This window comes from Mobula birostris, chromosome 12, assembly GCF_030028105.1.
Source record: "Mobula birostris isolate sMobBir1 chromosome 12, sMobBir1.hap1, whole genome shotgun sequence".
Lineage (NCBI taxonomy): Eukaryota > Metazoa > Chordata > Chondrichthyes > Myliobatiformes > Myliobatidae > Mobula > Mobula birostris.
Window position 1 is genome coordinate 63847565 of NC_092381.1, and position 24899 is coordinate 63872463.

At 38.9% G+C, this 24899-nt stretch overlaps 1 protein-coding gene across 11 annotated transcripts in view; it reads left to right on the plus strand.

The window, feature by feature from the left end:
* The window catches only part of LOC140205980 (5'-AMP-activated protein kinase subunit beta-2-like), an 82250-nt gene that overhangs the window by 36383 nt on the left and 20968 nt on the right, over positions 1-24899 (plus strand). For 9 of the 11 annotated variants that reach the window (XR_011888037.1, XR_011888034.1, XR_011888039.1 and 6 more), the window contains exons 5-9: positions 2341-2455; positions 9364-9497; positions 17224-17292; positions 19144-19365; positions 21674-21775. Coding sequence is in view for 1 of the 11 variants with exons in the window: in XM_072273949.1 (XP_072130050.1) it covers positions 2341-2455; positions 9364-9497; positions 17224-17292; positions 19144-19221 (396 nt within the window). In the remaining 10 variants the exon portion in view is untranslated. Of the gene's footprint in view, positions 1-2340; positions 2456-9363; positions 9498-17223; positions 17293-19143; positions 21635-21673; positions 21776-24899 lie in introns of those variants that run through there. The other 2 variants (XR_011888040.1, XM_072273949.1) reach the window with 2 other exon arrangements.

A 24899-nucleotide genomic window follows, 5' to 3' on the forward strand; every position in this document is an offset into this window, starting at 1 on the left:
AGCTTCTTTCGGTCCTGTGCAGTAGCCCTCCCCCCCACCATAGCAGAGGTGATGCAGCCTGTCAGAATGCTCTACACGGTGTATCTATAGAAGTTTTTGAGTGCATTTGTTGACATATCAAATCTCTTCAAACTCCTAATGAAGTATAGTCACTGTCTTGCCCTCTTTATAACTGCATCGATATGTTGGGACCAGGTTAGGTCCTCGGAGATCTTGACACCCAGGAACTTGAGACTGCTCACTCTTTCCACTTCTGATCCCTCTCTGAGGATTGGTATGTGTTCCTTCGTCTTACTCTTCTTGAAGTCCACAGTCAGCTCTTTCGTCATAACTGATGTTGAGTGCAAGCTTGTTGCTGCGACACCACTTCACTAGTTGGCATATCTCGCATCTATACACCCGCTCATCTCCATCTGAGATTCTACCAACAATGGTTGTATCATCAACAAATTTATAGATGGTATTTGAGCTATGCCTAGCCACACAAAATATGGTGAAGTCACAAGTCGAGGAAGTCGAGGATCCAATTGCAGAGGGAGGTACAGAGACCCAGGTTCTGCAACTTCTCAGTCAGGATTGTGGAAACGATGGTATTAAATGCTGAGCTACATTGATGAACAGCATCCTGACATAGGTGTTTGTGATGTCCAGGTGGTCTAAAGTCGTGTGAAGAGTCATTGAGATTGCATCTGTTGTTGACCTATTGTGGTGATAGGCAAATTGCAATTGATACAGGTCCTTGCTGAGGCAGGAGTTAAGTCTAGTCATGACCAACCTCTCAAAGCATTTCATCACTGTCGATGTGAGTGCTACCGGGCATTAGTCATTAAGACAGCTCACATTATTCTTCTTAGGCACTGGTATAATTGTTGCCATTTTTGAAGCAAGTGAGAACTTTCGCCTGTAGCAGTGAGAGGTTGAAAATGTCTTTGAATTCTCCTGCCAGTTGGTTGGCACAGGTTTTCAGAGCCGTACCAGGTACTCCACCGGGACCTTCTGCCTTGTGAGGGTTCACCCTCTTTAAAGACAGCCTAACATTGGCCTCTTGAAACACAGTCATAGTCATACTTTATTGATCCCGGGAGAAATTGGTTTTCGTTACAGTTGCACCATAAATAATAAATAGTAATAGAACCATAAATAGTAATAGAACCATAAATAGTTAAATAGTAATATGTAAATTATGCCAGTAAATTATGAAATAAGTCCAGTACCAGCCTATTGGCTCAGGGTGTCTGACCCTCCAAGGGAGGAGTTGTAAAGTTTGATGGCCACAGGCAGGAATGACTTCCTATGACGCTCTGTGCTGCACCTCGGAGGAATGAGTCTCTGGCTGAATGAGGAATGAGACTCAGGGTCATCAGGTGCAGCAGGGATTTTCACAGCTGTGGTTATATTCTCCTTTTCAAAGCGGGCATAGAAGTCATTGAGTTCATCTAATAAAGCATCACTGCTATTCGTGCTGTTGGGTTTCACTTTGTAGGAAGTAATGTCTTGCAAACTCTGCCCGAGTTGTCGTACATCCGATGTCGCCTCCAACCTCGTTTAATCTACATTTTTTGATCTATATTAAATACTGTATACAAATAACATTCACATTTACATATCCCCATTACTAAAGAAATGGAATATTCCGCTGTGTATGGCAGGAAAGGCAAAATAAAGCCAACCTTAGCTCGATTTAGCACACAGCGGGCACCACAGAACTGCCGGGAGAGGACAGCATGAAACAGCAGAACGCTCAGCACAATCATACACTTACAGTTAAAGACAAGTAAACGAAATTTATCTAAACTTTGGTGTCTGACTCTGAATGTTTGTGGTAATGCAGGGAGAAACAGTGAGCTACTTATGAGAATGTACTGGGGAAGACATTGAAGTGCATACACTCACCACCATGACAGCACAATGACAAGGCAATGTTCGTGTGTGTGTGTGTGTATGTTCGTGTGTAAAGAGTGTGTTTACTGAGTGCTCTCCATCGCAGATACTTAGGATAAAAGTCTTTACAATAGCATTATGTTAAAGTGGAATATATACAAGTAACATTTGAAAAAGAATTAGCTAAATATTTTGAGATACGAAATATGTAAACATGCAAGGAAGTTGATAGTGTAAGTATGATGGGCTAAATTGGCCTCTTATGTTGATTTTTTTTACTTAAACAATATATAAATTGTCTTGGAAATATGTGGATGAAAACCTTGTACAAATGATATTCAACGGAAAAGTTATAATAAAAGATAATATTTATGAAATGCTTTCAGAACCCCTATGCATGAAAATGTATTTCAATTATAAAACTTAAAAATTGCCTCTCTCTAATTATTTACTTCACAGCCAGTGACAACCAGCCAACTTGGGACAATCAATAATGTTATTCAGGTGAAGAAATCTGATTTTGAGGTGTTTGATGCCCTTAAATTGGATTCACTGGAGTGTTCAGATAACTCAGGTAAGGTGCGTATAGCAGTAGTTAGTATAATTAATCAATATGAAAATCACAAATTGACTTACTAAAAATGTAAAGAAGCATATTTAACTATGGGACAAGGGGGCAAAATTGAACTTAAACCTGCCAGTTAAATTAATATTCATTCTTTTTAATCAAGAGAGAAGTGTATCAATGTAAAGCAATTTATTACCTTGGGTTGTACTAGAGCAAATTTGAATATAGTCATTATTGTTAAGTTTGGTTGGATTCTGATGTTTTCATCCAAGGTTTTTGTAGAATTTGTAAGTAGAGGCACAAAACTTGTTGCTTCACGATCATTTTATTAAGTGTTGATAAAACAAAGGAAAATTGAACAGACAGTGACAGAGGTCTACTAAGCAAAGAGAGAGAGGAACCAAGATGACGACGAGCATAGAACAGCTATTTTTATACCCACAGATAAGGAAAACGCCATTCAAATTTTTAGATAATTGTCAACCAATGAGAAAGCACTTATTCAAATAATGTAGAACAAGGAAGCTTCCAGAGCTTTCTAGAATTATAATTTGTATAACCACTAGACATATTAAACTGTTATATGTATATTAGAAAGGAGCACTGCAAAGAAGTGGAAGAAGCCACCAGAATTGGAAAAACAAGAAATCTATTCAGGAAGATGAGAGAAATCAAAGGAACATTTCATGCAAAAATGAGTATTATAAAAGACAAAGAAGAGAAGGCTCTTATAAAAGCAGAAGACATCAAAAAGAGATGGCAGGAATACACAGAAGAATTGTACAGGAAAGATCCCCCAACAGCAAAGACACCTGCAATGACTCTGATCAATCTAACGCTGGACATTGTGGAAAGTGAAGTTGAATGGACGATAGAAAACATTGCCAACAATAAGGCTGCAGGATGTGACAGGATTCCAGTTGAATAGTTTAAAGCTCTAAAAGGTGATGATGTAAAAGTGTTGCATGCAATTTGCCAACAGATCTGGAAAACCCAACAATGGCTTTTAGACTGGAAAATATCAGTTTATATCTCAATTCCCAAGAGGTGAAATGTAAAGGAATATTCAAATTACCGAACAATTTCACTAATTTCACATGCTAGCAAGGTAATGCTAAAGATCATGCAAGCAAAGCTCTAGCAATGAGAATGAGAACTGGCAAATGTACAAACTGGTTTTAGAAGAGGCAGAGGCACCAGGGACCAGATTGCTAACCTACGTTGGATAATGGAGAAATCGAGGGAATTCCAGAGAAGTATTTATCTATGTTTTATTGACTGCTCTAGAGACTTCGACAAGTGTGGACCATACGAGGAGTGATTGATAAGTTCATGGCCTAAGGTAGAAGGAGTCAATTTTAGAAAACCTAGCACATTTATTTTTCAACATAGTCCCCTCCTACATTTACACACTTCGTTCAGCGGTTGTGGAGCATACGGATCTTGGACCTCCAGAAAGTGTCCACTGCAGGGGTGATTGATAAGTTCTTGGCCTAAGGTAGAAGGAGATGAGCTGTACAGCTCTCATTACATGCACATGCAGGTCAACTCTTTGAGTGATTATGCAGAAAGTTTGAAGTTAATAATTCATCTCCTTCTACCTTAGGCCACGAACTTATCAATCACCCTTCATAATAAACTGTGGCAAATCCTTAAAGAAATAGGGATACCTGGACATCTGATCTGCCATATGAGAAGCTTTATGAAGATCAAGAAGCAACAGTTAGAACTGAACACAGAACAACAAACTGGTTCAAAATTGGGAAAGTAGTATGACGAGGCTGCATACAGTCACGCTACATATTTAATCTATATGCTGAACACGTAACGAGGAATGCTGGTCGAGAGGACTCAAATGTTGGAATCAAAATTTCCAGATGAAATATTAACAACCTCAGATATGCAGATGATACTACTCTAATGGCTGAAAGTGAAAAGGATCTGAGAAAGCTTCTAATCAAAGTGAAAGAAGAAAGTGCAAAAGCTGACTTGTTGTTCAGCATTAAGAAAACCAAGATTATGTTGACCAGCCCTATAAACTCCATGGTAATAAATGGAAGCAGTGATGGATTTTGTCTTCCTCAGTTCAAAGATTTCTATAAATGGTAATTGCAGCCATGAAATTGAACAGTGCTTACTTCTGGGGAAAGCAGCAATGGCAAATTTAGATAAAATACTGAAGAGCAGAGACATAACATCGTCTACGGATATCTGTATAGTCAAGACTATGGTATTTCCAGTTGTGATGTATGGCTGAGAGCTGGACTATTAGTAAGGCTGAATATAAAAAAAAATTGACGCCTTTGAACTTGGATGCTGGAGTTCGTTGGACAGCAAGAAGATCCAACAAGTCAATGCTTGAAGAAATTCAGCCAGACTGCTCACTAGGAAGCTTGATTATGAGACAAAGTCTCAAATATTTTGCCCACATCATGAGAAGACAGGATTCCTTGGAGAAGACTCTCATGTTAGGTAAAACAGAAGGTAAAAGAAGGAGAGGACGTCAGAGGCTATGATGGATAGATAATATTACTCAGACCTTGGGAGATCTTAGAGAGGCAGTTTCCAACAAGAAAGCTTGGTGTGCAGGAGACCATGAAGCCACGAAGAGTCGGACTTGACTTAACTGAACAACAAAAATATTAGGACTTCTTAAAATAAAGCGCAGAATTAATTGTTAATCTGCAAAGAAAATAAGAATTAAAGAGTGTAATCTAAGAATTAATCAGTCAGATCCAACAGTTGGAAAGAACAGCAAAAGCTCTGATTCTCTACTATGCTGTTTTATTCTTCTAGGGTGGTTCGAGGCATGATCTTCCTCTGAGAATTCTAGCTTCCAGCATTTCAATGTTAAGGGTAGTGTGAGACATCGTCAAGTGCAAGTGACTGACTGCACTGACAGATTGGTTTTGACATTTTGAGAGTCCTTGCCCACAGGCTTGCCACTGTTTCATTTTAATATTGTGATTGCTTTTAAACATCAAAAAACATTTAAGTTTACTCAGGAGCTGTTTAAAATAATGAAAGTAAGACTAAGGTGTTTTACAGGCCTTTCAGTCAGCTGATTTCTTCATTCATTCCAATAGGGTCATAGGTACATGAGAACTGGGAAATTTGTGGAAGTGGATCTTGGTCCACATGTGCAATGCAGATGCCCCATAATTTACATTAAAACCATCATTCTGGAATAGCCTCATCAAGGGCATATTTCCTGATATATCTATGTGGATCTCAGCAAAATATTATCCCAATGAGATAATAATTGGACAAGCTATTTTACTGCAATTTAAGAAATAAGCATTGATGAGGAAGCAATGCAAACTTTCCTGCTCTTCTTGAGGGGTAAGTTGTTAAAACATCTCATCAGAAAGACGGTATCTGAACATGCACTTTTCCTCAGTTAGTGCTGAAGTGTCAATAGAGAAACTTGTATTCAAATCACTAAAACGGGACTTGAATCATAGAGATTCATAAAAAGTATGAGTGTTACCATGACTGACATATTATGTATAAAGCATAGCAGCATTTTTGGGCACCCAGTTCATTGAGGTACTACTTCTGAGTTTGAACGGATGCCTGATTTTGAAGTGGCCTGTAGAATACTAAAGTTAAGTCCTTGATTTTAAAGAGGTCTGTGCTGTGGAATGTACTAAAAAATTTAACTGGATGTAAACCAATCAGTTCATGGTGGCTCAAGCTGGGAACCCCGCTGCAAAAAGGACTGATGCCAAGGAAGTCCCTTTAGGAGGAGGTTGTAAGAATATTAGTGAAGAAAAACTGCCTTTAGCTCAACCTTGAATGCCAGTTTCTCTTTCAATATTTAATTGAATAGATGATCTTGACTTTCTGTGATGGGAAGATTGAGGTGAACAGCAAAATGCACCATTTGTGTCAAATCAAAACAGTGAGGATTGTACTGGGTAGCCCTCAAGTGCACCATGCTTCCAGTGACAAAATAACATATCCACAACTCACCAACAGTTTTTCATAAATTCTATTCTATTTCTTTATTTTCCTGCAAAATGCCTGCAAGAAAATGAATATGGCAACATATTCATACTTTGATATTAAATTTACTTTGAATTGAACTAACTTTCATTCTGGGGGAAACAACTTCTTAGAAGGTTTAGACATATTAGAGAGAGATTGTAAAATAGATGAGGGAGTTGCACTGCTGATCAACGGGTATGTGCCAGTGACACTTAGAGAGGACATGCATGGGCTCATTCTGTGAAGCAATGTTGGTAGAACTCACGAATAACAATGGTGCAGTCACTATGATGGGGTTGTACTGTAGATCTCCCAATAGTCAACAGGAGATAAAAGAACAAATATGTAGACAGATTATGGCAAGATGTAACAGCAATACGTTTTTTTATTGGAGATGATTTTAACTTTCCCATTATGGACTGGTACTCTCTTAATGTAAGAGTATTAGATGAAGTAGAATTTGTTAGGTGCATCCAAGAGATCCTTTTTCGACACTGTATGTAGACAGTTCATCTAGGGAGGGGGCCATCCTGAACCCTGTATTGGTAGGTGATCAGAGTTTTAATCAGAGAGCATTTTGGAAATAGTGATCAAAACTGTAAAACTTCAGATAGTTATTGATGAGGAAAAGACTGGACTTCAGGTGCTAAATTGGGATAAATTGCAGAAAGGCTAATTACAACAGTAATAGGTAGGAGCTGGAAAGAATAGTTCAAGTTTAATTGTTATTTAACCATATGTGAATACCCCTGAATACAGCCAAATGAAACAGCATTACTTCGGGCCAAGGTGCAAAGCAGGGTACTGACAGCCACAGATAGTACAAAGCACATACAGCCCATAAAAGATAGCACACATAAGATATCAGTAAAATACAGTCACACAAGAAAAAGCCCAACATGCTGGGCCAAAGGGCCTGTATTGTGCTGCAGGTTTTCTATGTTTCTGTGCTGAGTCCTTGAATGTCGCAGAAATCTGTAGTTGAACACAATACAGCTGGATTTCTGCCAAGCAAACACTGGAGCTTAGCACTGACTCTAGCTTGGATGCCATACCACACTGCCTCCCGTGGAGCGCACCGACTCTTGACACCTCTTTCCTGTGCGGCTGTAAACAGGCGACACTGCGGCTTGATGCCTGGTCCTCACTACTACCAAGGCCATGCAGCTCCCCAGCCATCTGCCCTGCTGTCCACCAATAAATCAGTGAATCAGACTTGCAGCATTCCTCATGAACGATGTCCAACAAGGTCTTGCGATTATAAGAAAAGTGACTAAAACAATCACTCGCTGTTAGAATGCACACCTCCTTTGTGCACCGATGCCTCTCTGATGCAGGCAGCAGCATGATCCACACTGAGTACAGCTCCTTCAGTTTCTCCGCCAATGAGCAACTCGCTGATGGGGTAGACCTGCAGAACTTTGTTCTTTTAAAAATGTAAACACGAGGAATTCTGCAGATGCTGGACAAAGGTCTTGGCCCGAAACGTCAACTATACCTCTTCCTAGAGATGCTGCCTGGCCTGCTGCGTTCACCAGCAACTTTGATGTGTGTTGCTTGAACTTTGTTCTTAATGTCCAGCAGAGTCTTGTGATTGTATAGAATAGATAGGGTGTGAATGTCATTGGATAAGTCCACATCTGTCACCTGAGTCATTTAAAGGCTAGCTGGTCAGTATTCAAGACCAACATGTTCCCATGAGGAAGAAAGACAAGGATGACAGGAGATGTTGGAAATTTGATTAGAAAGAAAAAGGAAACATATGCAAGGTTTAGGAAGCTGAAGTCCAACAGGGGTTCAGGTTTTGGTATTGTAATTTCTGCTTCAATTGATGGTTCACTGTTTCTTATGGATGCTTAACTTTGGTCTGCCAGATTTGAGTCTATCTTGTTTAGCAGAACTTTAATGCCACATGTTACGATGGGGGCTATTCTCAATTTAAGGCATGACATTGGCTCCATAAGAAATCAGAGTCAGGTTTTATTATCACTGTATATGACATGACATTTGTTGTTTTGCTGCGCATTACAGTGCAAAGACATAAAAGCATGACTTTAAATATAAAAATAAATAGTGCTGAAGGAGGAATAATGAGGTAGTATTTATGGACTGTTCAGAAATCTGATAACAGAGGGGAAAAAGCTGTTACTGAATAATTGAGCCTGGATCTTCAGGCTCCTTGTCTCCTCCCCAATGGTGGTAGTGAGAGGAGGGCATCTCCTAGATGGGAAGTGTCCTTAATGATGGATGCTGACTTCCTGAGGCACTGCCTCTTGAAGATGTCCTCTGGTAGGGAAGATTGTGCCCATGGTGGAACCAGCTGAGTATATACTATGCTTTAGTCACTTCTACTCTGAATAAATGCATCTCTCACTGCTTGGTGTTTGAGAATGGGACTAAATAGGTTTATCCCTCATATTGGTTAGCTCACTTCTTGCTGAAACCCTGTTTGGCAGCTGTGATCTTCAGGGTGATCCAGCTTACTCAGTGATGGTGCTGTGAAGCCTTTCTTCTTGATGAACACTGCTGCCCCATACCCAGAGTACCTTATATGTCCTACTACTTTCACCATTACTTCCAATTTTTGTTCAATGTCTAGGGACATTGGTTCATCATTTAAGAAAGGACATTATGCTTTCTTTGCTCATGTTTGATCTGATTGCATAAAATTTTATGGGATGTAGAATCAGTGATGAGATCGCCTAAGTTTACTCCTTTCTGCCTTTATGCCACTGCACTGCTGAATCTATCTAGTTGGTGGGACAGATGTAACTAAGGATTTGCAGAATAGAATTGGATTCATCTGGAATTGAATGCTGGAAATGACCCCTTTTTGATCTGCAGGATCAGTTGTGAGCTTAGTTTCTTAAAAAAAATTCTTGGATTGTTTACATTCTATTGATAGAATATAGTATTTGTTTTAGATTTGTCAAGCTCTCCTCCAGGACCATACCATCAGGAGATGTATGTTTTAAGGCCTGAAGAGCGCTTTAAGGCACCACCAATTTTACCTCCTCATCTGCTCCAAGTCATTCTGAACAAGGATACACACATTTCGGTAAGTTTATTAAAATAAATTTAATTAAAATTGTCATTTTTTGACACTCCAAATTATTGAAATGATCAAAATTCATCTAAAATCTTTATTTTCAATCTTCAAGATCTTTAATGATACACTTAAGATTGAGGCAAGAATTTGTTAGATTTTGTCAGAAGTTCAGATGGAAAAAAGAGCATATAGTTTTTCTCCAAAAAATCTATTTCTAATGAATCACCAAAGGTGGATTTTATCATTAAAAGTAAGTTAAATATATTCTACACTTTACCTGGTTTTGGGGGCCTTGCAGTGTGTATTTTGTCTCCTTAATTCCCTGCAGACAAAAGTACAAAGAGTAGAACTTCTTAAATACTCTGGTTCCCTCAGAACTTCGCTGACTGGAAAATTTTCCAGACTTTTAGATGTTATATTACCAACTCAATAGCAATCAACTTTCAAACGTTACGATTTTTTGTAATCATCTTTTCAGTGAACCAGGTGAGTTTAAAGAGAGCACAAAAGGCACAGGAAAGCTGAAAATGGGGCCCAGTTCAACTTAAAGGAAGTGTGGGAAAAGAGGCTCTCGTGAATTTAACAAGGGTTTGGGAGCCTGTTGAGTTGAAAGGGAACTTGGGAACTTGGAAAATGGGGTCTCATATGCCAGATAGCTGTTTATAGACTTCAGTTCAGCGTTCAACACCATCATACTCCAGAAGCTGTCCTTGCTAGATACTGGACTTCTTAATAGTAAGGCCACAGTCAGTCCACATGGGCAGCAACATCTCTCATCCTATTACTCTGAGCACTGGCACTCCCTAAATATGTGTGCTCAGCCGGCTGCTTTTCACACTGCTGATGTATAATTGTGTCACAGGATCCAGCTCAAACCATGTCATCAAGTTTGACACAACAGTGGTTGGCCTTATCAAAAATGATGACAAGGCGAAGTATACAGAGTAGTGGAGTGGCTGGTGGATTGGTGTGAGAAGCACAGCCTGAATGTGGAGAAGACAAAGGAAATCATTATGGACTTCAGGAAGGTGCAGACAAACCATCCCCCTCTGTGAATACGAGTCCTCCATAGAGAGAGTTAAGTGTACCAAGTTCCTGGGAGTTCATATCACAAATGACCTCACCTGGTCCCTTCTATCATCTCCTTGAACAAGAAGGCACAGCAGTGCCTCCACTTTTTAAGAATATTGAGGCAAGCAAGGCACCCCCCCCCCGCCATCTTAACTGTGTTTTACGGGAGAACCAATGAGAGCGTCCTGAGAAGTTGCATCTCCATATGGTATGGGAGCAGTCAAGCATTGGACCTGAAGTCCCTACAAAGGACTGTCAGAACAGCTGAGAGGATCGTAGGGGTCTGCCTACCATCCACTGGGGACATTTATCAGGAGTGCTGCATGTGCATGTTCCTTAGTATTATTAAGGATCCCACTCATTCATCCAACATTCTCTTTGACTTTCTACCATCAGGCAGGAGACTACAATGCATAAAAGCAAGAACGGTAAGGATGAGGAACAGTTTTATCCCCCAGGCCATTAGGCTTCTGAACTCCCAGACGCATTGTATTCAAAGTGTCACTGGCTAATCTGTTCTGTACCTTTCAATATTTAAATTTAATGCACTTTAGTTTGTTATTTATGTGTGATTCATCTGTAGATTTTATCCTTGCCTTCGTAAGTTATCATGTGTTATCTGTGTATGTGTTTTACACCCTGGTTTGAAGAAATGTTGTCTCATCTCTATATACATTGTATACATAATAAATACACACACACACACACACACACACACACACACACACACACACACACACACAGAGTTAAATAACAGTAAACTTCACTTTACTTGACTTGAACTTGGGGAAATGGGACCATAGTGAGTTTAAAAAGAGCTTGGGAAACATTGCCTGGTGAGCCAAATGCTAAACCATCAGGATATTTGAACACTCAGATTGTGGAGTTTTATTGCTTGTCATAATCAAAGGATGTGAAAGGAGCTAATTTAAATTATTTTTGTGCTATCATGGTAGTTTTTCTCCAACCTTCAGTGTTGCCATTAAATATATTATCCTTTAAGTTGATTGATCAAGCATTGCTTTTGTTATCTATTTCTGTATCCTTTGTTGATAGCTGTCCCAACTTTTGTGTCTACCACAAATTTAGCAACCTTGTATGGTTTCTCGCCTTACTTCCTTTGTCCATGATTGTGTTGCCCTTAAGGCATTTATTTGACTTTGTTGGGTCTATGTTTTAAATGATTTGTTTGTAACTATTTTCTAGTTGAAGTTAAAGGTTGATAATTAAGTTACAGTATAACAAAGGTAAATCCATTGTCTATGGTATATTGCGGCATGTGATGACGTCACCTCCGGTTTCACAGTGTCTTATGTGTAACCTCCAGTTCAGAGAAGGTGTGAAGGTGGGTGCCATGTGTGCAGCATGATCGTGAAGAGCTCCGTGTTTACCCACAAAGAAACATTATAGAAGCAATGCCTTTTCACCATATGATGTTAATGTGGAAGAGTGAACAGTAAACGGTTAACCTTACTACGACTCTGTCTTCATTAGCTCCGGTTTAACTTGGTGTTTAGTCAGAGTTTCAACACACTGCACGAGAACACTATAGTGAAAAGGCATAATCAATTAGATGTTTTGACAAGTGGTACGATGGCTTTGCGATCAAGCATCAAGTGGCTTGCACTCAGCGCCAAGAGCAGTAGGACGTCGACAAGTGTGGCTGACCTCACAAGAGCTAAAGCAGAAGCCGCCAAGGTGCGAGCGTCATACGCTAACCAAGAAGCAAAACTGAAAATGGAAAAGGCTGCCAGAGAAGCGGAAAACCAGTTGGAAAAGGCAAGGATAGATACAGTTAGAAGTGCTGATGCTACAATGAGAAGCTGATGCGGCCGTGGTGGAAGCACAAGTGTTGGAAAACGGTGAAGAAATGCATGTTCTAGACAAAACAGGAGAATCTATGTTGGAAAGGGCCAAACTGGAACGCACCAGCAAATATGTCCAATCTCAAATTGACCTGCAGATTCATTCTCCCATCTCATGTGAAATCACAGGGAAGCTTCATTGCATCGCATCCACCTGGGGAAGACAACTCACAATTGCAACCTTGCCACAAATTCAAGTATGAAAGTGCTGACTACGAATACTTCCCAACACCAAACTTACCAGATCCGGTGAGATCAGAGACAAAGGCCGAAGTCAGAACATCAAATCCCATCATGAACGTACACGCTCAGTCATATGTCCCCCAACATATTCCCCCAGCTAGCACGCCACCTCCAGCAGAACCCTTGGCACAGTATTTAGCGCGACGAGACCTCGTCAATTCAGGACTGTGCCAGTTTGACGATAAGCCTGAAAATTACCGTGCGTGATACTCCTCATTCACCAGTGCCACCGGCGGAGTCCAGCTCACAGCAATCCAAGAGTTGGACCTTATGACTAAATAGCTGGGAATAGAATCAAGTGAACAGGTGAAACACATACGCTCAATGTACGTCAACAACCCCAAGCTAGCCTTACACAAAGCATGGGAGAGACTTCAGAAGTGCTATGCGGCCCCTGAAATTATTGAGAGGGCGCTATTTCAACGCCTGGACAATTTTCCTAGGGTGTCAGCCAAGGACCACACTGAATTACGAGAACTCAGAGATTTACTCATGGAGATTCAAGGTGCTAAGGAAGACGGCTATTTAACTGGCCTTTCGTATTTGGATACTTCACGCGGAGTTGGACCAATTGTGGACAAACTTCCATTTGGGCTGCAGGAAAGATGGGTGTCTATTGGCTCAGAGTACAATGAAGAGAATGGTGGTCAATTCCCTCCCTTTGAATATTTTAGTAGGTTTGTGTGCAAGAAGGCGAAGAGGCGAAGCAACCCTAGCTTCATGAATCAAGGCAGCACCACAACTCACACCAGCCCAGTCAAACCCATTTCGAACAATTTTGTCATCAATAAACCCGTCTCAGTGCATAAAACCGAAGTCTCCACAATCAACGATGACCCTAGCAAGAATTGTCCATTGCACAACAAACCCCATCCCCTCAAAAAATGCAGAATGTTTTGAAACAAACCCTTTGACGAAAGAAAGGCCCTTCTCAAGGAAGAAAGAATATGTTATAAGTGCTGTTCCTCTACCTCCTACCTCGCTAAAGAGTATACGTTCCCCGTAAAGTGCTCGGAATGTAACAGCAGCCCTAATCACGATGGAGCCATGCATCCTGGTCTGTCACCGCAAACTGCCAAGGCTCCTCCACTCCCTCAAGAGGATGCCGGGAAGGGAGAGGATCACTCTGATACAACTATTGTCAGCTCGAGCTGCACAGAAGTTTGCAGTCCAGGTCAGTCGTGCCGTTCATGCTCAGAGATCTGGCTCACTAAGGTATACCCTAAGGGAGCCAGAGACAAGGCCATCAAAGCCTATGTAATTCTGGATGACCAGAGTGACCGCCCACTAGTGAGACCAGAGTTCTTCAAGTTGTTCAGCGTAAAGGGTAATCCATTCCCATACTACCTCAGAACTTGCTCTGGCATCGCAGAAACATGGCAGGAAGGAAGAAGGCTTCCAGCTGGAGTCGCTGGATGGCAAAGTCGTCATCAGTCTCCCTCCACTCTTAGAGTGCAATGAGATCTTAAATAACCGATCCGAATTCTGGCGCCAAGCACAGTGCTACACCAGCCCCATCTCCACCACATTGCCAAGCACATCCCAGAACTGGATCCGGAAGCAGAAATACTCCTGCTACTCGGAAGAGACGTTCTTAGGGTGCACAAAGTCAGGCAGCAGGTCAATGGACCACACAACGCCCCCTTCACCCAACGTCTGGATCTGGGCTGGGTGGTTATAGGAGAGGTGTGCTCTGGCAACGTACACAAACAGACAGTTAACACGCTCAAGACTAACGTGCTAGAGAGTGGCTGCCATTCCATTTCTCAGCCCTCCACAAGTGTTATGTGTATCAAGGAAGCACAACAAAGGCATGAGCATAGTAAAGTAACTGCGAAGACACTGGGACAGTCAGTCTTCGCTCAAACTAAGCATGATAATAAACTTGCTCCATCTGTGGAAAACGCCATCTCCTTAAAAATAATGAACACAAAGGTTTTTGGGGACGAAGCGAACAACTGGGTCGCCCCACTACCATTCAGAGTACTGCGCCAGCGCTTGCCAAACAACGAAGAGCAGGCAGTCAACTGGTTCGCATCTTTACAACGAACCCTGAGAAGGAAACCTGAGACCAGTTACAGAGGTTGTTCTACTTCTACCTATAGACTGATCAAGGGACTAGTTTTATACCATGTTTATAGTGACTTTACAAAGGTCAGACAGGGAGTGTGTTGCCCTTAAGGCATTTATTTGACTTCGTTGGGTCTACGTTTTAAATGATTTGCTTGTAACTATTTTCTAGTTAAAGGTTGATAATTAAGTTACGGTATAACAAAGGTAAATCCATTGTCTATGGTATATCGCGGCATGTGATGACGTCACCTCCGGTTTCGCCGCATCTTATGTGTAACCTCCAGTTCAGAGAAGGTGTGAAGGTGGGTGCCGTGCGTGCAGCATGATCGTGAAGAGCTCCGTGTCTACCCACAAAGAAACATTATAGAAGCAACGCCTTTTCACCATACGATGTTAATGTATGGAAGAGTGAACAGTAAATGGTTAACCTTACTACGACTCTGTCTTCATTGACTCCAGTTTAACTTGGTGTTTAGTCAGAGTTTCAACACACTGCACGAGAACACTATAATGATAATTGCCTTCTATGGTTTAGGCCTATTCCTATTTTAACCATCCAGCATAATTTTCTGTTTCCTGTTGAAGCCAATGTTTATTGTTTGAGCCAATTAGTTTTGTGATGGAGCAATTAGATGTGAAATGTACATACACATGTAGTGCTGAACTTAATACTAGTTCCCAATCTGGCTCAGTAGTTCTTGAGGTGGGGTTAGGGAACTATGTTCTTCATCATTCTCTGAGTTACCATGCATTGTAATTGAATAAAAATGTATGTAGGAGCAAGTCAGCAAGTACATTTCCCTACTTAAATATTGTTGACTGACGATTAGATATATACTTATCTCAATCTGCAATTTAAAAATGTTTTGTCATTTTAGTATATGACACAATGAACATTAAGCATAGCACAGTGCAGGCCCTTTGGACAATGCTGTCATTGTTTTGACTATATTTGTCTCATTGTTAAAAACATGCAACATTTGATTCTTAACTCTAGAACTACTTAAGTAGTCAGTGGTTTTTTAACTCTTAAATGTAATAAGTCCATATTATTTTTTTCAACAGTCCTTCATCCTAGCACAAATCACACCTGGCCAGGGAGTCTTAGGTTTAGATGTAGTCTAAGGTTTGTTAGTCTTAGCTTTTCCTTAGATAAAACCATACAGTATGTCACAATATCTTTAGGATATCTTCGAAGGTTGGTTTGCAGTACTAGAAGGCCACTAATGTTTTTCCTCTTGTTATAAATTACTACTTTCTTTCAGTATTACAACAACAAAAAATGTTCATGCATGTTGCATTGTTTGCACCTCTGTTCTTTATCAGTCATTTTCTGGTTCTCTTATATTTTCTTTCCTACAATTTCATTTTTGTTTATTGCGTCAATATTTGATCTGTGAATGTTTCAAGGCTACTGCCTCACGTTCACCTCCTGCAACAAAGTGTAAAGAAATCATGAACAACTTTATCATGAAGCTTTATTCACTCAACTGAGCTAGCTGCTTTCTATGTTGTACCTTCCTGCCTTCATCTGGAAAGGGTAATTTTTTCCTAATTTCCCTCTTTTCTTATCCTTGAGAATCACCTTCTACAGTTTAGACCTATTCCCATTAAACTGCTGCATAGCTAGCTTAATTTTTGGTTCTCATGAAAGCTGATGTAGTCTCTCCTACAGTAACATTCGCACTCCTTCAAATCTGCTGTCAATATGCTCAATGAAACATCAATGTTTTTGCAGTCGACCCTTTTCTTCAAAATCTTTGAATCCATTGTTGCTTCCCAAATCCTCCTTTATTGTTTCTAGAAGTCCCTTGCCAAAATCTCAATTGATGGTAGATATAACAATTTCAAGAGAAACAATGCCTTCTTGCCCTGAATGGGGTTGTTGACATCATTGAAAATTCTATCTACCATTTTTACTACTGGTGTCCAGATGGATTACACTGACCTGGTTCCATTCCTTGACTATTCAACTGAAGTCAGAAATGGCTGCCCCCAGTTAAGTAATACCATGATTTTAAACATTTATCCCTGTTTCTAAATCTTTGCCTGTTTCTGTGATCCATCAGCCTTAGAGTCTTTGAGTTTCGACACTCCTTCAGTTCTGTTCTTTTGCATAGTTAAACAAAATAATCATACTACCATTAGAGACTTTCACTTCACCTGTCAAAACCTAGATTTTGGCATTCCTTTCCTAAACCTTTATATGCCTCTAATATTCAAATAATCTTTAAAACCTACCACTTTCCAATCATATGTAGTGTGGTGAAAAGTTTTTCTTAAAAGCACTCATGATAAAAACTTCTGTTGCTTTACTACACTTAAAGCTATACAAGCCGCTTTGAGATATAAAAAATTCAATTAGGAATTTTGTAATTTGCTATTGTATGTGCAGTCTTCTGAAATATGTGTAAATCAGTTCCATACTTGGCTTGTTGAAGCAATAAAAATGTCTAACTCACTTCTCCATCTCACTTATCTAGTGTGATCCTGCTTTACTACCTGAACCAAATCATGTGATGCTGAATCACCTATATGCACTTTCTATAAAAGTAAGTTTGCCAACTCCTTAAATATTATTCTGAATGAAATGTGACCTGTGTGGAAATGTGCAATTTCCCCATTTTTTTTTTGTTATCAGCTGGTTGAAATGCATCGCAAGTTATTCACCACTGTGTATGGAGTGCAATATAAAGGGGAGAGATCTTAAGCCATGATACTTAATTATTATAAACTAATAATGAAGGTTAATTATTTTACTAAGGTGATGTTTCTCAAAATATTTTATTGTATTAATAGTATAATCCACTAATGGAAGGTTGTATTGTTTTATAAATCCCACTGGCGTGCACGGTGCCATGCAGCATAGAAGCTTTGAAATATAATTATTAGATCCCCTTATGGATCCAAATGATCCTAGGTCATCTTAGAAATCTGTATCAATCTGGAAGGGATTTCAGTGGCTTGAGTTGCCTTCATCTCTTGAGTACCCAATGACAAGGTGATACATCTGAATAGCTGCAATGCTTAGGGAATGATGAATTTAACTGCAGATTGTGTTGTGCATTTTTTGATGACTAATCTCTCATTTAGGGTATGGGGAGATTCCAGGTATTGGCAAAAGCAAACTTGATCAAAGAGTTCTGTCTTTTGGTATCAAAATTCCAGAGCCTTTGATCACCTTGTCTGTCAAGACCAGGATGACTGCACAAATGGAATCATACAACTTTGGTTTACAACTGTATTCTTGACTTCTGCACATACTCATCATGGTATTTTGTCACCCTCTAAAAAATGTTATCACATGCATACCTCAGTCTGAGATTCAGAGCTGAGTTAAAAGTGGCTATTTTTAGCTTTTTTCTATTTCAACCTCGTGCTTGGAAAAAATAATTGAATTTAAGTACTAACTTTCATGATCTTGGAAACTAAAAATGCTTTACATCCAATGAACCGCTTTTTGTGGTGGGGCACTTGCAGGAAAATGGCATTCAAGATGCTCAGATGTTCCTATAAAAGATAATCAGCAGACTATCTGCTTTCAGATGCTGTGAAGATTGGAACTTGGAGGTAATTTCCTCCCTCTTTTCAAAATAATGCCTTAGAATATTTTGCATCCTCATCTGAAAATGCTGGTTTTAGTTTTACATCTCATCTGAAAGACAGAACCTTAGAGAGTGAGCATTCCTACCACACTGTAAAAAAAAATTGGTCAGTCAAAACTTTTGTGCTGTAATCTGGAGTGGTTTTCTCGCTTGGCAAGAGTGCCACCATGCAAAACATAGATGATTTCTCCAAGCATTTTAGTTTCTTCCCACATCTCAAATATGTGCTGGTTGGTAGATTCATTGGCCACTAAGTTGCCTCTAATATGGTGAGCTGTAGAAGAATCAAAACTGAGTTAATGGCATATCAAACAGAATGTGTTATAGTGAAATAAATGGGAGAATGGGATTGATGGCATTACTTTGAGACTTGATGTACAATTGAACAAGTCCTTCGTGTGGAAAAGAATTGAATATGATTTTACCATCTCTTACAGAAGCATTCTGTTTTTTTCCAGGATATTAATGACTTCTTACTACACTTTCCCTTTCTAGTTCCAGGACTCATAATGCTTTGTAATGATTGTAAGAATGTCTAAAAATATACCACAGCATCACAAACTCACCTGTAGATCTATTAGTCTCCTAAACTACTTGACCTTTGCATTAATATTCCTGCGGGTTTTAATTCTTCCAGAGTCCAAATGAGTAAAATAAACTTAGAATGTTAAGAAATTTTACTAGCTTTTAAAATTTTAATCAATTTACTGTTTCAATGTATTTATAACAAAGCATTATTTACTTTGGTAAATAACGACTAACCTATAAATCATTTTTCACCTTATTTTTCTGTTCTAGGATGGAGTGATGGTTCTCAGTGCTACACATCGGTACAAGAAGAAATATGTTACTACTTTACTGTATAAACCAATCTGATCTGTTATCCCTGTAGCCAGCATGCCAAAATGGTAAATGAATGCCCATGTTAGTTGGCTGTTCAGTGATGGAGCTTCATTAGGATTTTAGCAGTTGTGTTGGTTGCCTTCTACATAATCGCTACAAACACTTTCCCAGATTGAGGTACAAGTTCAATATTGAATTTTATAGCATCAGCAATGAGAATACAGTTTGTTGATATGGATTGGAAATGTGACAAGCATTTGTAAAACAAGAGACAATCTTAGTCATGATGAGCGGTTACACTAGGAAAAGTTTACAGTTGGAGTTTAGATTTTATATTTAAACACCTTTAAATAGCTTATTTAGTATTTATTAAGTATTGCATTTTTCTTGGAGATGTGACCCAACCTATTTTAATAAACCTAATTGTTTTGGATTGAGAGCTCTTAATGTTTTGTAATTCCTGCTTTCAGCAATGTCCCTATTTAATACTGTACACAGATTCTGCTTTGTATCTGTGTGCCTGCTCATTTGTTCTTGATGTACAAATTCGAGTGTTTCCAAATGGGACATGTTATTCATTGTACTAATTTGCAAGACGTGAAGTACTTTAGGTAATAGATCGTAGATGGAAAATATATTTACAATATTGATAATAAACTAAAAAATGCAAACATTTAATGTTCACGATGTTTGACAAAATATTAAAAGTTATGCAGATCTACTTATTTACACACAGCTGAGGCACAAAGTACAAGATTTATTTTGTAGCTAATTAAGGATAATAGTTACAGACTAAGAGGGCAGATTCTTGAAAAATGGGCAGACATGTGGCAACTGAAATTTAACACAGAAGTAATGCATCTTGATAGGAGAGACAATGGAAAACAAATTATACATTTTTAAGAGTGTGAAAGGGCAGATCTGGTTTTGTACATAAATCTTTTAAGATAAAAGAAGCTATGAGAGTTTTTATTAAAAAATGGGTATGGGATACTTGATATTTGTAAAGAAGGCATACACTTGAAATACAAATAAATTATTATGCTAAAGAAACTGGTACAGACTCAGCCATAGAAGGGTGTTCAGTTCTGAGCAGCACTCTTCAGGAATACTGTCATCGCTTTGGGGAGGTATGGAAGGAGTTTATCAATGTTACCAGTGAATGTAACATTAAAATAATGAAAAATCTGGCAGTCACCCAGAGCAGAGAAGATCAGGAAGAGTTTTGAAGTAAATATGTAAAATGGTGAACAGATTTAATAAAGTACAGGAGAATCTGGTTTCCGTGGCAGATAGTTTAGTAGCCATGGAGCATGTATTTAAGGCAATAAAACAAAGTTGAAGTGATGTTAGGAAACAGTTTTTACCAAACAGTTGTGATTGAAGCAGATTCAACCAGAATTTTCAAAAGGGAAATGGATAAATATTGAAGTGAATAAATTGAATGTGTAAGAGGAAGATGGTCAGCACTTTAAGTAATTGGATAGCTCTCTCAAAAAGCAGGCAGGGAGTGATATTCTGAATGGCTTCATAATGTGCAATGTCTGTAATGCAGAAGTGTCATTATTATTTATCAAAGGTTGCTTTCCACTTTTGTGTGATCTGATTTTGAGGTTTGAAAGAAGAGTTAAAGGAATAGATGAGCATCATATCTACAGAATGTTTTTGAATTCTTGAATGAGGAGCATAAGAAATAATTTTCCAAAATTTTTTGGGATAAAATGATTAGATATTGATGGTGTTCTCCACAAATAACAACACAGGTGGTAATTCTAAATTACCTTTGTATAAAGGCTATTTAGAATGCAGATGCTGTTCTAAGATATTTAATGTTAATTTTCATTAACGTTTAAACTAAAGTCTAAATGGACAGATCTGAAAGAACTTGTTTGAATGTTGTAAATTTTGGGATCAGAATTTGATGCTCTTCTTCAGTAACTGAAGATTTTAAGAAGTACTCAGTGACAACCAATACGCAAGTATTTCTATAATTTGCTGGCATATTCTGATAGAACAAATGGAGCACCATGATAGTAAAATACAAAGCAGGATTTTGCATTTGATACTTTATGACACATTATGTCTGAAAAAAAATCATCCTGCATCTATCTCTTTTTTGATAGTAGTTTCCTTATTGCTTTAAAGTAGCATTCCAGGGAACACAAAGAGTAAAAGATTTTCTGAGGCCTGTGTGAATAGTTTGAGTAATTAAGAAGCCTTACGTTGATGATATGCACAATTTTATGATTGGATGCCAGATGTTTTCTCTCTGTTAGTCCCTGCAGTAAAGTTTTTAGGTTTGTGAAAAAGCATGAATATTTAATCTTTTACAGAGACTACTGAAGTGTGAAAATTTTAATGTACCGGTGTATATATATTTGTGTGTGCTGTAAGATCTTAACACAAATAAAATATCACAGCTGACTGAAAAATGGGTATCATAGTGCATTTACCATACCAGCTGATCTCTTCTCTTTTCCCCCAGCATATACACAAAACCAGTGAGCTATATTTATGATGGTGTCCACTATACTCGCAGTTCACGTAAATCTGCAAGGATGTTGCAAATTTTCCCACCTGCTTGAAGGTAGGGGTCAACCTGATAGTCCTGAGACATTGGACATTTGCTGTTATCTTCAGATTCCTGATTTGGGAACATTTCTTTCAGATTGAAAATTGGGCATGGTAAGGAGGGAGATTAGGGCATTACCAACTAGTTCATTAGCATCTGCTATCAGAAAACAACTAGGATCTATAAATAAGGATAGACTAACTAAACGCCTTGCAAATTTTGAACTGATCAGTCAGCCAAAGTGTATTTGTAAAGGTTAGGATTGACAAAGCTAGTTATTTTCTTTTCACAAGGCAACAATAATGGATGTTACTAATATGAACTTTCTAAACAGGAGATGCAGAAGATATTTGGGGTGAGGAAGAAGGTTCATAGATTAGTAAAATAACATAGACAATATGTTGGCTTTTGGAAATATTTAAATGGATAAAAGTTCTGCCACAACTGTACAAAGGTGAGAGAAAATCCCAGTTAAGCAACTGGAGAACTTTGAGGCATTCTGGGCATCACTAAGGAAGTATATAATGAACTTGCAGGATTTTCAAATGGTACCTTAGCCCAGGGTTAAGTGAAAATGTATAAAAAATGCCATATGTTTTTAATATCATCTTTGGAATAAGTCTGCTCTGTCCCACTAATGTTAGATTATTTCAATCTTGGATGCATTTATTGCTACTTTCCCTGTCAGAAGTATAAGTGTTTAAGCCCTTTATTTGAAATTAAATGAATTCTGAGGAGCTTGGTAAATGGTAATACACACAAAATGCTGGAGGAATTCAGCAGGCCAGTCAGCACCTATAGGAAAGAGTAAACAGTCAATATTTTGAGCCGAGACCCTTCATCAGTCATCAATGACTCCCTTAAATGGCAAGGCAGCTAGATAGAGTGCTATAGAAGGCACTTGGGTGCTTGCCTTCATCAGTTGGGATGCTGTATTTAGAATTTAGGAAGTCATATTGCAGCTGCATAAAGCTTTGGTTGGACAACATTTGAGTATTATGTGATTCTGGTTGCCACATTACAAGAAGGGTGGAGATGTAGAAGAATTTCACCGAGATGTTGCTTGGACGAAAGTGTATTAACTGTAAGGAGAAGTTTTCTGTGCAGTGTTTGTCGGAGGTTGAGGACAACCCAGTCAAAGTATATAAAATTACAAGGGGCACAAAAGCGTAGATAGACTATCCCAGGGTGGAAATATTAAGTACTAGAGGATATATGGAGGCTTTAAATTGAGAGGGGGAAATGTTAAAGGAAATTTTCTGTACATGGTGTTTGTAGTAAGTGGCTTTAATTCATTACCAAGGTAAATATTGAAGTAGGTGTAATAGCAACATTTAAAAAGCACTTAGACATATGAATAGCCAACTATTGAGGGACATAATAGGCCGATGGGATTAGTTTCAATTAGCTTTGTAGTCAGCAAATATACTGTGGACTGAGAGATTTGTTCCTATGCTGCACTGATGTACGTTCTATAACAGTCATCAGTGATGGCATGAAGTAAATTAGGGTCAGAGTTGTACAGTATAGGAACTGAGTCTTTGATGTTTTTTATGATCATTGTGCCCATGTATATGAATCCCACTTGGCTGCATTAATTCTATATCCTTACATGCTTTACTCATTCAAATAATTGTCTCAATGTCTCTTAAATGACCTTAATGTTCCTGCCTCCACCACCCCTTCTGGTAACTCACTCCAGTTTCCAATTACTCTTTATATGTAAATAAAACCTCTCAAATCCCCTTTAAACTTTCTTCCTCTCATTCTGAACCTTTGCCCTCTACTTTCAGATTCCCCAGTCATGGGAAACGGCCTCTGGTTATCTACCCTGTCTCTCGTGTTGCTTTTTTGCCTCTTCTGCTCCAGAGAAAACAGATCCAATTTATCTATTCCAGGCAACATATCTAATCTCTCCTTATAACTCAAGCCTTCCAATCCAGGCAACATCGTTGTGAATTCTTTTTTCAGCAGTTAGGCAACCAGAACTGTATGAAATATTCCAAGGCCTACCTGAAGTTTTGTACAACTGTATCGTGACATCCTAACCCTTGTACTCAATATGTCAACCAACAAAATACTGAAGCCTTCTTTAATAACTCATTCTACCTCTGCTCACTTTCAGGGAACTCTTCTACCCTAGATCTCGCTAATCAATAACATTCCCCAGTCCTGGTTCATTGTCCTGCCCTGGTTTAACTTAACCAAATACATCACATCACATGTGTCTTGAGTTAATTTCCCTGCCATTCCTTTCCTATTTCCCAGATGATAAATATCCTTTTGTAATCTTGGAACAACTTTTTCACTGTCCACTATGCCACCAGTTTTGGTTAAATCTACAAACATGCTACATACTATCCTAATCATTAGTGTTAATAGGGTATCGACAGAGGATCCAGCATTGATCCTTGTGGCACATCACTGGTCATAGGCCTTCAATCTGAAAAACAACCATACATTACTGCCCTTTGCCTCCTACCACCAACCTAATTTTATATCTAGTTTATATCAGCCTGGATCTTGTGTGTTCTAACCTTTGGGACCAGCTTACAACTGGGACCTTGTCAATGTCCTTACTAAACTTCTCATGGATAATCTTATTGCCTTAACTTTGTCAACCTTCTAGGTCAATCTTTCTTTTCAAAAAAATTCAACTTTGTGAGAACTGATTTTCCATGCACAAAGCCATGGAGGCACAAGGAGCTGGAAATGGAAAAAATATAGGGATTTGAGGTTAAGTGGGAGGAGCTTACAGGGTTAAGGCTAATTGTATAATCTGAACATAAGAACAATTCAAAATTATCAGTACTTTGCTTCTTAGCTTTATTTACAATACCACTTGATAGTTAACTCGGACAGAGGAATTGCACTGGAATACTTTCTCCCAAGGCCCATTCTCATCTCCCATCAGATATCAGATTTCTTCTTCTTCAGCCCTTTACCTTTCCACCTATCACCTTCCAGCTTGTACTCCTTCCTCTTTACCCACCTTTCTATTATGGCTTCTTTCTCTTTGCTTTCCAGTCCAGACCGCGGCCTGAAACCTCAACTCTTTATTCCTCTTCATAGATACAGCATGACCTGCTGAGTTCCTCCAGCATTTTGTCTGTTACTCAATTCCTTTTTAGTTACCAAA